Here is a 17,342-nt window from a genome sequence, read left to right as displayed (position 1 = left end):
TCAGATATTTATAACATCAGCTAAAACTGAAATTACTATCACATGTGTGTACGCGTGGGGGAGAGAGAGGGAGGGAGAGAGAGAGAGAGAGAGAGAGAGAGAGAGAGCTTTGGGGGGGCAGCATTTGAAGGCTCTTTTTTTGCAGCTGCATAGGTAAAATCCTCTTCAGAACAGAGTAAAGGGCTCTGAGGAAGACAACAGTTTAATCTTGACATGTTTTTGCCCACGGGTGTTTAGGTCTGTTGAAGAACGCTGTCCTTTTAACGTCTTGCATTCTGCTCTATATTACTACATGTTTAGCATGAATTTGTAATTCAATGTAATATACTTGAACAATCTGACTGTCCTGGACAAGTGTAATGACTAATGACAACAACAAAAAAATCAATCTGTTTCTGAACTTTTCAGACCAGATTGATATCAGTGCACGCAATGCTGTGTAATGCTGACCTCTAGTGTTAGAATATGGTACTGGATTCTAATTAGGCATGAATATTATGTGCCAACAGACTCTTTATACAGTGCATCATTAATTTCATTCTATCCTCAATTCCCTAATAGTCATTCAAAAGACATGTCCATCTACTCCACTGTTAAACATGTTGCTGGCAATTATTCTAAACATTGTTAACATATAAAATGGCAAAGTGTAAACTAAAATAAAAGTGACATCTTAAAATGCATAAGTGTTATAATACTCACATGCTGCAAACTTTGTGTTCTGAAACCGCAATATGTCGATTTGGATCTGCAGGTAAAATAAGAGACTGGGGTTAGTTGTCAAACTCCTGCTCCAATAAATATTTCTCTGTGTAGCCTACATATAGGTTTATTTTACTTTATTTTATTTTTTTATTTGTGCCGGTCAATATGGAACTTGGACTTGGACAAAATCTTGCAAAAACATTTCGTTATATAGAAGCCAATGATTGATGAAATAGCAAATAAAAATGTACAGCACAACTGCACAAGGGAGTTTGGTCATGTGATTTCAATATGTCTGCCCCCATGAGGAAACTCATTCCATGTAAAATAAACTTTTATGCTACAAAAATATGGTCTTGTCATGACATGAGTGAACATGATTGTAAACATTTTGCAAAGCACTGCACATATATAAAATTTCTCAATAAAGCACATTTGACGTCTTCTTGGCAAGAGGCTTCAATCATTGATCATTTTTGGGGCACTGTTTGGCACATGACACAACTAAATTGTCACAAACAGCACATTTTTATTAAATAATTGAAAATTATAAATCATAAAAATAGTAACTAATATAAAATAACTTACATTTTTAACATAAAACAGCCAATTCGTTTGTTTCTTCTCCGTCAAAGAAATAGTTCTCAGCAAACTTTGAGCATCACCAAGCAACCACAGACTAAAATACGTTATGGAATCACGTAAATAAGTGGAACGGAGCAAAACTGACTTCCCTCACTGCGTTCTGTAATCAATCTGCTCTAGATTCGTTCCGGATTTTCCATTTCACGTTCCACGCAGACTCCAACAAGTGTGGAGCAAAAAAAAAGGCTACCAAATGTATGCTAATGAGGTTTTAATGTGTTTACTAATCTATTCTAAATATTAAAAATATTCTAGTTCAAGTTTTCTAACAATTGTGCTATTGTTTAATGTTTTCTGAGTGATTTGCAACACACATCCATTCATCACACGAAGAACACTAGAACTACGCAGTTCATGATGAGCGCTGGCGTCGTCTCATTTCTCTTGGGTAAAAAAAAAATAACCAATCAGTACTCTCTCCACCCTGCGGAGCTGTTTCATTGGCTAACACCAACACACAGATGCGCATACACGTGAGTAAACTTACGTAAACCCGCAACGGACCAATCAGCGCTCTGAAATCCAACAGGAAGTTGTGTAGTTGCGTGGCTATTTCACTGTTACTCGTGTTTTGTCTAACCCAAGGGGAAAACAAATCTAACTGACTGATTATTTATACTTCGCAACGTTTCGTTTTCATTCCTGCAAATATGAAACATAATTCCAACGTCCCTGCATTTCTCACCAAGCTTTGGACCCTCGTCGAGGATTCAGATACAAATGAATTTATTTGCTGGAGCCAGGTAATTAAATGCTAAAGACCTAACGTTACATGTTAGCATTCTAGCTTAGCTTTCAGTGACACCGTTGTTTCTTATCCGGGTCCTGTGTGATGATCAGTTGTTTATAAAGATGGATGTGTGTCAGATCATAGATATAATAGAGTGCTGTCTGTGATTTAAATGTTTGGAATTGTTTTCATTTCATTTTTTTCACTTATTGATCAGTAAGGTGTTAAAATAAATGAAATGCAATTAAATCAATTCTATGTGTATTGATTTGATTCAATATATAGATATTTGTTATGTTATGCTAATCTAATTATTTTAATTTTTTTGTGAAGTCTGTTTTCTCTTGTTAACAAGGCTCTTTATTTCTCTTTATAGGAAGGAAACAGTTTCCTTGTACTAGATGAACAAAGGTTTGCAAAAGAGATTCTTCCAAAGTTTTTTAAGCACAACAACATGGCCAGTTTTGTCCGACAGCTCAACATGTGTAAGTGGTTTCTCCACAAAATCTCCTCATTGCTTGTCTGCAATCTGAAGTCAATGTTTGTTTTTTTGTCTCTTTTTAATTTTTCCTTACAAACAGATGGTTTCCGGAAAGTAATGCACATTGATGCAGGCATAGTGAAGCAAGAGCGGGATGGACCAGTTGAGTTCCAGCATCCTTACTTCAAACATGGTCAAGATGACCTGTTAGAGAACATAAAAAGAAAGGCAAGACATCTTCATGTTGAAAATTAAGAAATACAAAAATTAGGGTTTTTTATGCATGGAAGAACTGTAAATAAGTTGCAAATTTGGCATGGTTTGATTTTAAATTATTTTGCTGTTTAAAAAAAAAAATCTGAATTTAAGATTAAGTTAATTTTTCTTATTATTGATATAGGTGTCCAATGCACGGCCCGAAGACAGCAAAATAAGACAAGACGATCTTTCTAAAATTCTGACAAGTGTTCAGAATGTCCATGAGCAGCAAGAATCCATGGATGCTAGACTTGCCACCCTGAAAAGGTAAATTTATCTGTGTGCATTTACCCAGAAGTAAAGGGAACGGACTGATTATTCACTAGTAGTTGTGCTTATTAATGCCCTGCAACGATTAAAGTCATTCCCTTTTAAACGGAAATTTTGCAAACGAGTAGTCTAACCAAGTCTATGATTTTGTCTTTTCAAAATATATCAATTTCAACATGTGACATTAACCTTAATATCAGTGTTACCGCTACATTCATTCCGCTCTGGCGGGCCGCCACACATAAAATAATCCCGCCATGGCTGCAGCTTCTCCGTGAGGTCTGATATTCTGCATAGTATTGTGTTATTTTATTAAGCCCCACTAAAGGCATAAAAAACATTGTAAAGCACAATCAAGTTTTCGCACTATATTCCAAGACTTCTAAAGTCATTCAATAGCGTAATGTGAGGTAAAATGAATATTTAAGTCATTAAGTTAAAGTTAATGGAAAGTTATCTCTCCTCAGTCATTCTCCATTCAGCATTCAAACAGTGCGTCGCTTTCGGTTGCAACAGTAACACGTCGACACTCTTCAAGATCAATGTTTCCATTATTATACTTTATTTGTACTGTAGATAAAGCATAAAGGTCTATGGTTTGCATAAAATTACTATCTTGCTGGAGTTTATTGCCCTTTCTAAATCATATTCCTTTCTCCCGGGTGTCTGTAAGATTACAGCACTGGAGTCGAGAGTGATATGATTTGTTCTTCATGCGCACTGTAATTGAAATTTAAAACTATTAAAAGAAAAGGCTCAAAAAAACTGTTGCATGGATAGAATACACTAATCATAGATGGATATAATCTCTTCGCTATGTACTATGAACTTTTCAATGTGAACCGTTGCGCGCTGTGACTTCGCGTTGCTTCAAGTGCATCATTCTGCGGACGAGATGCGCACAATTAGTGGAGCCTTTTATATTATAATACTTAGGGGAGACAATAAAAAAATCCTACAGGAAACACTGAATATAGAAAAAAAGGTAAATGACTAGCATTTTTCTGTATCGTTTAATCTAGTCGTATCTAACTGTTTCGGCTAGTCTCACAGATCCCTAACAACCATTTGGAATATTTTAGCGACTACAACCACTTTTCTGTTCTCTTTTCCTCAGAGAGAATGAGGCTCTTTGGACAGAGCTGTCAGACCTCAGACAGAAACATGCACAGCAACAGCAGGTCATAAAGGAGGTACGTTCTACCTGTGCGCTTCAGTTTTGCAACCAGTGCAATAGGCCGTATTCACATGACGTCACCCAACTTCCGTTTTGACACGAATCGGTGTATTCTTACTTCCGTCAGCATAGTGGAATACTAGCACCACTCAAATGGAGAACACCCAGTTTTTGTATATCTTTCACAAACACAGTTCGAGGATGACATCAGCTGCATACTATTGTCTACATTCACGGTGAGGCGTTCGGCAGATCCCAAAAGAACTTACCGATCGGCGAGATTTGCCGCTTGAAGTCGAGGGAGGAGTTGAAAATGGAGCGCTGAAGTCGTGCTCTTTTCTCACAGTGTTCTCTTTAACTGATGATTAGATGTATTTGTCGATTAACACGTTTTAGACGTTTACATGTAGCAACATAAAGGCTTTTCATTCAATATTTGATGTACTGCTTAATTCAGCACCTGTATGTACAAGAATAAAGGTCGACAGTTTTTTCATTTCAGTTTTATTTTGATAAGCATGACATAACATAAATACATATTGATATTTTTAATATTACAATAAATATATTTTTACGTGAGGGATTTTTAATGTTGAATATTTAACATGAAATGTGACATTCATTTATATTTAAATTCAAATGAGGGACGTAAGTAATTGTAGACGTCCATAGTTCTATGGCTTAAAAGTCCTTGCAATGTTTCAAAGCAAAGCTTAACTTTAGTCATCAGATGGAGAATATTGGGTTTCCTTTTAGACAACTTGCATTAATGGATGTTAAATTTGATGTGTAACATGAAAATACTTGTATGAATAAAATATGACTCTGTCCATGTCATTTTTCCCATAGTAAAAAACAAAAATATTACTCGTCGTTTGACTTTTTATTGCAGAACGAGAACGTCGCATACACAGAAATATACAGAGGATTTACACCGTATACTCACTGTTACGGCCATAGCAACATCTAATGAAATGCACCAAATAAATGATCTAGGGAATAATATAAAATGAAAGCATAGAATGTGTGCAATCTTGCATTATTTATTACATCAGTTTAAAAGGGTATGAAAAATGATCTAAAATCTTAAAGGGATATTTCTGTCTTCATTTTCTCACCCTCAAGTAGTTGAACGCAAAACAAGATATTTTGAAGAATATGGGTTACCCCATTGACTATCAGTATCAGCATGTAACAGTGTGAAACCAATGTACAGGCTTGAATTCTAATGCCACTTTTTGCATTGCTCCTTCCAGCTGGTGCAGTTCATCTTCACTTTGGCTCAGAACAATCGTTTGTTAAATTTGAAACGCAAAAGGTAAGACCAAAAATTATGTGCCTACATCTATCAAAAGTACACAACCACTGTACAAAAGTCTGGGGTTGGGTTTTTGTTTTGTTTTTTGAGAGAGAGAGAGAAATTAATACTTTTATTCAGCAAGGATGCAAGTATCCTGTTTGGTTTTTACCAACAAACAAACAAAAAAAAAAACACTAATGATAATAATAAGATATTAGCATATTACAATGATATCCATAGGGTCATGTGATACTGAACTAAACACTGGAGTAATAATACTAAAAAAAATCATCTTTTCCATCACAGGAATAAATTACATTTTAAAATGTATTCAAAGATTTTAAACTATAATGGTATTTTATAATTGCACTGTACTTTTGTTCAAATAAATGCAGCCATGATGAACATTAGGGACTTCTTTCAAAAATATTCCTACAAACCCCAAACGTTTGAACAGTAGTTAAAAGTCATATTGTTGTCCCTTGCCTTTTTTTGACAAAGTATCTTTGCTATTAAAGATGAGAATTGTAAGAAAATTAATTAATTTCCAATTCCTTAAGGATTCTTTAGTAATTTTGAGAGAGCAAGAATAGATTTTTTTTAATGTAATTTTAGTTTTGGACTTTATTTTTAATCAATTAAAAACATATGTTACCTTATTATTAATGTGCACCTTACTTGCTGTCTGATTACAGGCCGCTTGCACTGAACAGTAATGGAAAGAAGTCAAAATTCATCCACCAGTTCTTTGAGGAATCCATGGACCACAGCAAAGTATGTGTAGAAGCATCCGTGAGCGATATGCTTCCGTTCACTTCTTGCTCGAAAGAAACGTGCTGTTGAAAATCAGTTATTTTGTTACCGTAATGTTGCTATTCATTATCTTGCGTTTTTCTCTCATGATGAGATTTAAGGCAGGGTTCACTTTGTGTGAAAGTGTCCCGCCCCTGGATATGAACCTTAAATTGTGAGAGTCGCCAGTTCGTCAGTTAAATTCACGTTGGTGGGGGATCGATTTATTTATATAAACATGATATTCCTCATTAATATTGAAACTTGGAAGATCTGTTTGTCAGAGACTTATCGCGAGCCTTCTTTCTCTGTTAGTCCGCAGTGAATGGACTACAGAACAATTCCGACATTTCTGAAGACGTCATCATCTGTGACATCACAGACGAAGATCCAGAAGTTACAGAAGGCCTATCTGTACCGGTTGAACAAGGGTGAGTATTTAGGAGTTGATTCAAACAGTTGAACCTCTAGTCTTTTGCAGGAGGGAAATTAGACATGAGTGTTCTTCTCAATCTCCTACAGGGATGCTGAAATCAACAGCCCGACTGTAATAAACGACGACAGCACAAACGGCACTGTGACAAATTCAACCACTCAGCAAGAAGATGTACCCAAAAGCAGCCCTGACATTTCACAGACTGAAATTGCTCTGCAACTGAGCAAACCTTCAGGTCTAAGTTTAGAGGATCCAGTAAAGCTGATGGACTCCATTCTCAGTGAAAATGGCGCCATTTCGCAAAACATCAACCTTCTTGGCAAGTAAGTTGCGCGTATAAGTTATAAGGGAAGCTAAGATTTAAAGTGCCCCATTATGCTTTTTTAAATGTTACCTTTCATGTAGTGTGATAGCTGCTAATATTCATCATAATGAGCTTCTAATTAGCTATTTTTAACAAAAAATGTTTTCTTGCTGTACATTTTGAGTAAACAAATGTTATTCTAATAATTATACAATTTAGTATCTGTAATTGTGACTTTTTACCTTACTTTTTTGTGATTTTTAACCTTTTCCTCATATTGACTTATTATATTAATCTTAATATCAATTTTTTTTTTTTTGATAGGCAATATCAAGCATATTTAATTAATATTTCATATTGGATTATTTTTTTGACAGGTACTTCTGCTTTAAGTATTTAACATATTAAAACATTTAATATTTCATTGTAAATTAAATCACTACAGAGTAGAGTTGATGGACTATCTGGACAGTATTGACTGTAGTCTGGAAGACTTCCAGGCCATGCTGTGTGGAAAACAGTTCAGCATCGACGCAGATATCTTAGAGGTATGTTTGGAGATTCTGTTGAAAATGTACTTGTTGAAAATGTTTAATAATTTTCAGTGACGCATCATTCAGCTGCTATAATTTACCATTTCATGATGACCTGTTGAATTTGACCCTGTGTTGTCATATTTTTGATAAAGCTTTCTTTTTTTTTACAGGAAAGTGGAACAAAAGAGAACATCATCAAAGCCAACAAAGGGAAGTCTGAGCCTGAAGACATAGGTAATTGTTGCATAATTCTCTGTAAATCAATATCCTCATTTGTGTGCCATCGCAGCATTTACTAGCATGTCGGTTTCTTTATTCAGATAAGCAGCTGATCCAGTACACGACCTGCCCTCTGCTGGCCTTCCTGGATGGATGCACCCCTCTGGCCCCATCAGACTCTACAATTGCAAACCAAAACCAGCCCCTAAGCCCTGAAGAACCCACAGACCTGTTGGACGACGCCCTGGAGACGAAGACGCCTCACAGCTCTCTGGTCCGTCTGGAGCCCCTCACGGAGGAGGAGGCGAGCGAGGCCACGCTGTTTTACCTGTGCGAACTGAACTCTGACCTGTCATGTGTCGACACGCCACAGCTTGATATCTGAAAGCGAATCAGCATAGAAAACAGGGACCGGACCTTTTTGTAAATAGTCATCAAAATGATATTTATTTGCCAGAATATTTGTTTTTGGTACCATCTGTCCAGCGTTTGACATTCCTTCATTTTACAGATTTTTTTTTTACTGTTCACTACTAGATGGATGCAGATACTGTACACTTGATGGCGTCCTTTCCACACTCTACGTCAGGAGATCGGGCTGCAGCTATGTTGCTGGTTTACATTGCAGCTGTTTTTGTGAAGCACGTGTTTTCCTGTGTTGTTATTGAGCAGTTCAAAAAATGTCATTGCTATCCTTTATGTATATGGCATAGAAGTGCCTGCCTGATATTCTAATGTCACTATTTTTAGACTTGAAGACTTATGGTTAGTCCCATGTTGGGCAATATACAGTGATTTCTTGTTACCGTGAGCTTTTTCATTATTAGCTTTGCAGTAGCATTAAAGCAACTCAAAGGTCAATCCTGGAGCGTTTTGTTTTTCAAAATAAAAGTCCTATCATTTAGTCTATACCGTTTTTAGTTAATGTGTGAATAAAACTTAACAAACCATGTTTATTTCCTCCATATAATACACTTTGTTACTTTTGATAAGAAATGATTTTAAAAAATACATATTATATATTCTGACGTTTTTGTCATGAAGTATTAAATTGTTTTGACGCTCTTGAATGGCGTAGCATCTCAGTTCCAGCGAATCAGCATCATCAAGGCAAGCGCTCTTGAAATGATTTTTATAAGACTCAATAAACATGAATATCAGAAGGAACTTAGTTATGGAAAAAACTTACTGAAATGCCTTATCTCATATAATCATGGAAAGCCATAAACTACCTCAGGAAATACATTCATAGCTCCTTTGTTAGCAATTTTCAAAATCCACTCGGGACATAATTGGGTTTTAAACCTTTAATAAGACGAAATTGAATTATTACAATGCACGTCAAAAGGCAAACAAAAACACTGACATCCAACAAATAAAAGGGGTATGCACGTACTGGCATCAATAAAATGACCATTATGCCTAATACAATGGATGATAAAGTCATCTATTAAAGCTTTATCAGCAAAGATAAATTCAGTTTAAAACATTGTTCAACACACACATGGGCTACAAGCATAAAATTAGTACTGCGCCAAACTACTAACATGTGCAAGTTGCAAAGGGTTAGCACTTTTACAGTCAATATTAAAGTCATATGTTCATGGTGCAAATAATGGAGAAGCAAAAAGTATGACAAAATCCACAATAATGTTTTTCCAAATGCTAATTGAACACTGTATAGCCTACATTGTGCGTTCTATAGGAAACTGAATGTCATGACTTATGGGAAAACTACCTGCATTTTCACTACTCTCCACAAATAACTTAAGATACATTTGATTTATTTTTTAAACCATACAGAGATTATTTAACAAGATTGCATTATCCTTAGTATTGAAGAACACACATTCTTAAAGGAAATATTCACATCACATCACAGGCAACCCAAGCTGTGTTCTTCATTTTTTGTGTGTGTGTTTCTGTTTCTACATGAAACAAATAAACACCTACATAAAAGCATGCTAGATTTAAAAAAAAAAAATACTCATGTAGGGTTAGCTGAATGAACAAAGCACTCGCAGTATTTACATTTAAACCCTCCTATCCCTATACATGTGGATATTCACAAAGGTAATGGCGGATTCTAATGGGATTCAAAGGTAATGGCGGATTTCCATCCTCTCAGTCGAAGTCACGGTTGGTGAGGACCAGCGGAGCCACCAGGGTCCACACGTACAGAGAGATGCAGATCCAGCTAGAGGTGATCTTCACCCACACAGAGGGCCACTTGCTGGTCATGGTCTCATAGGTGGAGTCAGGGCTGTAGAATTGACGGGAAAAATTCAGAGATAATTCTGCAAACTGTGCCAACCATAACCATTTCAATAAATAGTGACACACCAAAATGGCAGATAGCAATAACTGACCATTTTTGTTATGGCATTTCCCAATGGTTTTATTAAGATAAATTTATTTTAGTAAAAAAAAAATGTAGTTAAAAATATACAAACACCACTGTTAAAACAGCTGGGACCAGAAACATTTCTTATTATTTTTATCAATTTAATCCAGGATTTTTTTAATGAATAGAAACTTTAAAAGAACCCCATTTATTATTATAATTTATTTATTTTATTTTATTTTTTATTTTTTTCATTTTAAATGTCAAATTCGATCAATTCAAAGAGTTCTTGCTGAATAAAAGTAGTATTTTCTTAAAAAAAAATCTTAGGTTTTTTTTATGTATAGTGTATATTTGAGTATAATATAAATAAAATTAGATAGTTTTACAGTCATTATGAACATGGTAATAGTTAAAATATTAAAAATATAGTTTAATGATGGCAAAAAAATTAAGTACATTATGGTAAATAAACAATTACAGTTCATTATCCAAGGTTCTCACTATATATTTGGGGGAAAAAAATGTTAATTACAGTAATGTCAGTCTTTTAACATTCAATATTATAATTCACTACCATTCACTACACCTATATTTTTATATACAGAATTTTACATGTCAAATTAGACAAAAACATAATATACAATAGGAATCCTGTCAGGAAAACAGCTTTTTTTTCTTTTTTTACTTCTAATATTGGCCTTATCAAACCCAGACAGATATTTTACAGATAGCAAATTGTCACCAATATATTGTGAAATGAAAGTGCTGAAAAACCATTATCGCAGATGCACATACCTGTACCAGTTGGTCAGTGTCATCATGATGTACAAGGAAGCCAAGAAGAGCATGAAATGGAAGAAAGAATAGCTGTAGGTGACTCCATCCTTCTCGTTGTCAACGGCACGGTTGGAGCCATCGCTCACTTCAAAGTTCTCTGGAGCGGGACCATCCTCGATCAGAGCAGACTCGTCACTGGTGAGGGTCAGTTTGTTCACCTGAGCATTGCTGGAGTTGCGGATACTGAGGAAATAAAAGGAAATTTGACTGCAGTGTTGAAAAATAGCGTCAAAAATGCAACATGTCTTTAACAAATGTCAAGCTTTCATACCTGGAGTACAGCACACACATCAGGAACAAGATCAACCCCACAATGCCCTGGGCATCCCACCATTGAACAACACGGTCCTGACCAGCAGGGCTGGTGCTGTTGAGGCCAATAATGCCAAGCAAGCTTGGGTTGCATCTGCGTTCTTTGGGAAAAGAAAATCGTTCCAAATTTTATGAATGTACAGAATATCTTCTTTTAGACAAATCTTTCACAATGCTTACCAGGTTCATTGGTCATGGCAGACCAGGTCAGATACATGGTGTACAGGGTAACAATGGAGGACTGCAAGAGACCAGACCTGGGCTGGGACTCCTGGAGGAGAGGAAAGAAAGATTGAATTAATTAAATTCGATGCTCACCAGAAGCTTGTATGCATTTTATGAATCACTAAGGACCACGGTTTCAGCTAAAAAAATCTTATTTAGATTTCTACTAAAGAATAAAAAGTCACCTAATTCTTGGATGGTAAATTAACAGCAAATTTTCATTTTGGGGTGAGCCCAAAAGCATAGGAGATGATCACAGTTCCAACACTAGTCATATAAACTCCCTCTGATGTGTTGTATTCATTACCTGGATTTTAGGCAAGATGGACAAGACTGATGAACCAACGCACAGCAGCATGTTGATGCTGATGAAGACTTTGTTCTCAGTGCAGCCATCAGAGTGAGTGTAATACACATAGAACAAGACCAGAGACATCAGGGACAGAGCGTAGTTGATGGCTGTGGCAGACAGAAGAGCTATGGACGGCAGAAAAATGTGTTAGAATGCAATCAATCTTCTTTATGATTGCATATACACCAGAATCGCAAGAAATATCTAAAAAAAGGGGCAAAATCTTATATTTGGGGAACCTAACTTTTTAAAAAAAAAAGGGAAATTATTACTTGTATTCAGTAAGGATACATTAAATTGAGCTGAAGTGACAGTAAAAATGCCCTTTTGTGCTTTCTATTCATCAAAAAAAAAAGATAAAAATGTATCACAAACATTAAGCAGCACAACTGTTTTCAACATTGATAATAATAACAAATGTTTCTTGAGCAGCAAATCAGCATATTAAAATGATTTCTGAAGGATCATGTGACACTGAAGACTGGATTTATTCAGATTTGCCATCACGGCAATAAATTACATTTTAAAATATATTTAAATAGAAAACAGTTATTTTTAAATTGTAATGATTTTCCAAATTAAAAATGATAAATGCAGCCTAGGTGAGCATTCTTTCAAAAACATTGAAAAATCTCAACAACCCCAAACTTTTTTTGTCAAACTACACTGCCGCTTAACGGAAAAAGGGGGTGGCAAAACAAATCAAGTCCTCATAATACATACCTGCATACCAGCAGCGAGAGTTTCCTTCCTCCATTTTCTCCACCCAGGACTCGTTCCAAGAGTGAGCGAAGTCGATCAAGAGCACCAGCTGGATGAGGATAAAACAGAATGCTCCAGCCATACCTAGGTAAAACCAGACTGGAAGAAGCCAAGAAGATCATCATTAGATCCTCACAAATAAATTCAGGGAACAACTTGAGTCTGCCTAGTCCCACTCTTAAGTGAGCTTTACGGTAAAGCCCACTGCAGATTGTATAATGTACATTTATGTACAACTGTATCACACGTTTAGCATTTAGTGTTTAACTAGGTCACTACTGACAATGTTGAGTGGACGTACACTCACCTAAAGGATAATTAGGAACACCATACTAATACTGTGTTTGACCCCCTTTTGCCTTCAGAACTGCCTTAATTCTACGTGGCATTGATTCAACAAGGTGCTGAAAGCATTCTTTAGAATGTTGGCCCATATTGATAGGATAGCATCTTGCAGTTGATGGAGATTTGTGGGATGCACATCCAGGGCACGAAGCTCCCTTTCCACCACATCCCAAAGATGCTCTATTGGGTTGAGATCTGGTGACTGTGGGGGCCATTTTAGTACAGTGAACTCATCGTCATGTTCAAGAAACCAATCTGAAATGATTCGGGCTTTGTGACATGGAGCATTATCCTGCTGGAAGTAGCCATCAGAGGATGGGAACGTGGTGGCCATAATGGGATGGACATGGTCAGAAACAAAGCTCAGGTAGGCAGAGGCATTTAAACGATGCCCAATTGGCACTAAAAGGCCTAAAGTGTGCCATGAAAACATCCCCCACACCATTACACCACCACCACCAGCCTGCACAGTGGTAACAAGGCATGATGGATCCACGTTCTCATTCTGTTTACGCCAAATTCTGACTCTACCATCTGAATGTCTCAACAGAAATTGAGACTCATCAGACCAGGCAACATTTTTCCACTCTTCAACTGTCCAATTTTGGTGAGCTCTTGCAAATTGCAGCCTCTTTTTCCTATTTGTAGTGGAGATGAGCGGTACCCGGTGGGGTCTTCTGCTGTTGTAGCCCATCCGCCTCAAGGTTGTGCGTGTTGTGGCTTCACAAATGCTTTTCTGCATACCTCGGTTGTAATGAGTGGTTATTTCAGTCAAAGTTGCTCTTCTATCAGCTTGAATCAGTCGGCCCAATCTCCTCTGAACTCTTGCATCAACAAGGCATTTTCGGCCATGGGACTGCCCATACTGGATGTTTTTCCCTTTTTCTTTGTAAACCCTAGAAATGGTTGTGCGTGAAAATCCCAGTAACTGAGCAGATTGTGAAATACTCAGAGCAGCCCGTCTGGCACCAACAACCATGCCACGCTCAAAATTGCTTAAATCACCTTTCTTTTCCATTCTGACATTCAGTTTGGAGTTCAGGAGATTGTCTTGACCAGGACCACACCCCTAAATGCATTGAAGCAACTGCCATGTGATTGGTTGATTAGATAATTGCATTCATGAGAAATTGAACAGGTGTTCATAATTATCCTTTAGGTGAGTATATAAAGTCACATACATTGCATTTATGTAATCGCAAGTATATTTAATATTTAAGATGATAAAGTAAGACTTTACCAGTAGTAAAAGGGCCCTCAGGAATAAAGAAAGCTCCAACTGTAATAGCAGTGGCGGCAGCAAACTTGAAGAACCAAAACCTGCAGAAGACCAAAATATTTAGAAGAATTAACGAAGCTCAGTTTAACATTTCTGAAATCAGTTTGCATGTTTTGAATAGCCGTCTTCTTCAAGAACACAGTGATAGTTCTTGGTTTCAAACGTTCAACCTCTCAGTTACAGGTCAAGACTTTAACTACTAGGTCACACTAACCCGTTATGCACAGCGGCTCTTGGGTCCTGGCTGCTCTTGACCTTCACCATGATGAGAGAGAAGAGCAGGAAGAACATGGCCATTCCAAAGCACACGCGATACACGGCCTTATACCCAACCAGCACATCGCAGTTCACGTGACCTTCAACCCCTGGGATAGAGGTCCCCATTCCTCCTTCACAAAAGCCTGGAATCTACAGTGGCAAAAAAAATAATTAAAATACAAATGACCAGAATGCAACCCTAAACATCAAATAACTCAGTATCACCTTCTTCAGTTGCCCTTCCATGCCTGGCATGAGCATGATGCAAGCAATGCCCACACCCATCAGCATGAAGAAGGCATAGATCAGGCGAGTGACAGTGGAGTTGTTTCCACTTGGGCAGCATCCGCACAGCAGGCAAGGAGCACTGCCACAAAGACAAGGAATCTACACAGGAGACAAACACACATTAAAGGTGATGCAAGCCATTTTAGATGTTCTGCTAACTTCAAACACGCACTCCCAAACCAGATCAAGCAGCAAATTAATTTGGGCATTACAATAATATAATACATAAAGATGGGTAGATATTTCTTTTGACACATACAATTAAAAATATAATAAAGACAAAAGTCACAATAGCCGATAAGCAATACGATGTTGATAAGTCATCCCTAGCAATAAACAGCGCCATTCTTTATTCAAAAGGAGCAGGGCTGGGTGACGCATAAACATGGTGAATTCAAAAGTGACTCATATCAGTGCTTAAAATGAAAGAGACTTGTACATTGGGTACCAAACTAAGCTTGTCTGGCTTTACATAAACACAGTGTTTAGATGTGATTAGTTACATTTATAGTAACATTAAATCCTTCCTAAAAATACTTCCATTAAGACTCGTTAATGTTTTTGTAAAGTCTCTAATGCTCATCAAGGCTGCATTTATTAAGTCAAAAAATACATTAACATAATCCAATGCTGTAAAAATATTATTAGAATTTAAGATAAGTGCATTTATATATATATATATATATATATATTTCTAATATGCTGATTTGCTGCTCAGGAAACATTTATTATTATTTTCAATGTTAAAAATAGTTATGCTGCTTAATATTTTTTTGTAGAAAAAACGTAAAACACATTTTTTTCAGGATGGTTTGATGAATTGAAAGTTCAAGAGAAGCATTTATTTAAATATAGCCTTTAAAAAAAAAACATTATCATAATATATAATAATATATTATAATATTAATATTATTATTTGTATTTTTTTTTCTTATCTTAAATCAAATTTGACCCCAAACTTTTGAATTATAATTCATACAGATACCTACTCGTCTCATCAAGCTGTTATGAAATGTTACTGAATAGTAAATACTACTGCAACATAGCCTCATAATCTAATGTTTTCCTAGTGTGTGTGTGTGTGTGTGTGTGTGTGTGTGTTATGACACAAATGTGTATAATGACATGGGTATTACAACGTAAACATGGATCCTATGTTCTAATATTCTTAAATCAGATAGGCTTGCTTAAAAAAAAACATATTAAATATTTGTTGTTTTTAATTAAAAAAAAAAAAATACAATACATTTTCTGTGATGGGCGGTTTGGGGTAAAGGGGCACAAAATTTTGCTTAGTATAAAAACAATTACACTTATAGAGAATCCCCGAAAACCACAATCGTGTAAGAGACCCTACAGAGAACATCATCTATATAGATCAGTGGTAAGAGCTGTGTCAGTGTGTGAGTCATAAGCTGCCATTTGATCGGTGTTTTGATGTCGCAACACCTGAAATCCTAACAAACATGTGAGCTTCTTCGAAAACCTCATGTTATGGTGGCAGATCATGAGTACTTGTATTTTAGTCCGATTTAAATCCCCAAATCACACGTGTTGGGGACATGTGTCAAAATCAAACATTGATATCAATCGAGCAGCTGTCATGATCACAAGAGCAAAGTAGCTACAAACAATTATTTGCCTCCAAATACGAGAATAATAAATATAACGTTATACGTTCGGTGATCCAAAAATCACGTACAAAGCAAAAAATAACAACACAAAAACATTTTTCTGCTTCATCACAACAAGGGAACGACCCAATATGACGTTACATTTCGTGGAGCAGAAACAGCTGATTTAAATCACGCTTAAAACATATAAAAATAATTAATGTGATGTTATGTGTCATTATTGGTAATTGTTCTATACATGATGCAGTTGGTTTGATGAATTTAGGAATCGCGAAAGGCCCAGACACCATTTTCTCTTGTGTCTCTTTGCTGATGCGGATGTCAACAGCTCGCAACACGCTGAAACCCCGATAACGTAAGTTATTTTTCTTCGCACATCCATACGATTATATATAGATTCCAGCAGTAGCTATATGATTATGTAAACTCACCCAACTGGCCATGGAACAAAGCCCGAGTACGGCCCCCATGTTCAGCGGTGATGTGCGACGTTTCTCTGGACTGCTTTGAAAATGGACGCGGTGTGTTTACAATGTTGCTCCGCTGTCGGATGAAGCCAGAAACTACAGGTCAGTTTCACATTCAACGTTTCAAAATAAAACGTCGGTCTTTCACGCTGACAAAATAATAGGGGGAATTAATAGGGGGTTGCTGCCGTTTAAATATTTGACAAGTCCCAAAAAGATAGATAGATAGATAGATAGATAGATAGATAGATAGATAGATAGATAGATAGATAGATAGATAGATAGATAGATAGATAGATAGATAGATAGATAGATAGATAGATAGATAGATAGATAGATAGATAGATAGATAGATAGATAGATAGATAGGCCTATTTCATCTG

General features: G+C 36.4%; 3 protein-coding genes and 1 long non-coding RNA gene across 5 annotated transcripts in view; 2 read left to right on the top strand and 2 right to left on the bottom strand.

The window, feature by feature from the left end:
• LOC120493424 (uncharacterized) overlaps positions 1-1,695 on the bottom strand; it is a 50,518-nt gene extending 48,823 nt beyond the window's left edge. The window contains exons 1-2 of the long non-coding RNA XR_016146065.1: positions 1,294-1,695; positions 703-748 (exon numbers count right to left, since the gene is read on the bottom strand). This is a non-coding gene — a long non-coding RNA (uncharacterized LOC120493424). The remainder of the gene's footprint in view (positions 1-702; positions 749-1,293) is intronic.
• Positions 1,696-1,886: 191 nt separating this feature from the next.
• hsf2 (heat shock transcription factor 2) lies at positions 1,887-8,714 on the top strand. Its single transcript, XM_039693074.2, has 12 exons — positions 1,887-2,093; positions 2,457-2,565; positions 2,662-2,789; positions 2,962-3,086; positions 4,207-4,282; positions 5,523-5,584; positions 6,262-6,340; positions 6,674-6,789; positions 6,881-7,117; positions 7,544-7,646; positions 7,805-7,868; positions 7,955-8,714. The coding sequence occupies exons 1-12, from the start codon at positions 2,001-2,003 to the stop codon at positions 8,236-8,238; spliced, it is 1,476 nt and encodes a 491-aa protein (XP_039549008.2). The 5' UTR covers positions 1,887-2,000; the 3' UTR covers positions 8,239-8,714.
• Positions 8,715-9,145: 431 nt separating this feature from the next.
• Positions 9,146-17,042, bottom strand: serinc1 (serine incorporator 1). Its single transcript, XM_039693075.2, has 10 exons — positions 16,924-17,042; positions 14,796-14,957; positions 14,527-14,720; positions 14,274-14,353; positions 12,650-12,787; positions 11,882-12,051; positions 11,530-11,620; positions 11,309-11,450; positions 10,996-11,220; positions 9,146-10,116 (listed from the first exon to the last, which is right to left on the bottom strand). The coding sequence occupies exons 1-10, from the start codon at positions 16,960-16,962 to the stop codon at positions 9,978-9,980; spliced, it is 1,380 nt and encodes a 459-aa protein (XP_039549009.1). The 5' UTR covers positions 16,963-17,042; the 3' UTR covers positions 9,146-9,977.
• Positions 16,737-17,342, top strand: part of pkib (protein kinase (cAMP-dependent, catalytic) inhibitor beta) — a 35,197-nt gene continuing 34,591 nt past the window's right edge. The window contains exon 1 of one of the 2 annotated variants that reach the window (XM_089118844.1): positions 16,737-16,847. The gene's annotated coding sequence lies outside the window, so the exon portion shown is untranslated. Of the gene's footprint in view, positions 16,848-16,921; positions 17,062-17,342 lie in introns of those variants that run through there. The other variant, XM_089118842.1, reaches the window with a different exon arrangement.

Source organism: Pimephales promelas, chromosome 13, assembly GCF_988280905.1.
Source record: "Pimephales promelas chromosome 13, fPimPro1.hap1.1, whole genome shotgun sequence".
Lineage (NCBI taxonomy): Eukaryota > Metazoa > Chordata > Actinopteri > Cypriniformes > Leuciscidae > Pimephales > Pimephales promelas.
The sequence above is the reverse complement of the archived record's forward strand: the minus strand, read 5'-3'. Positions and strand labels throughout refer to the sequence as shown.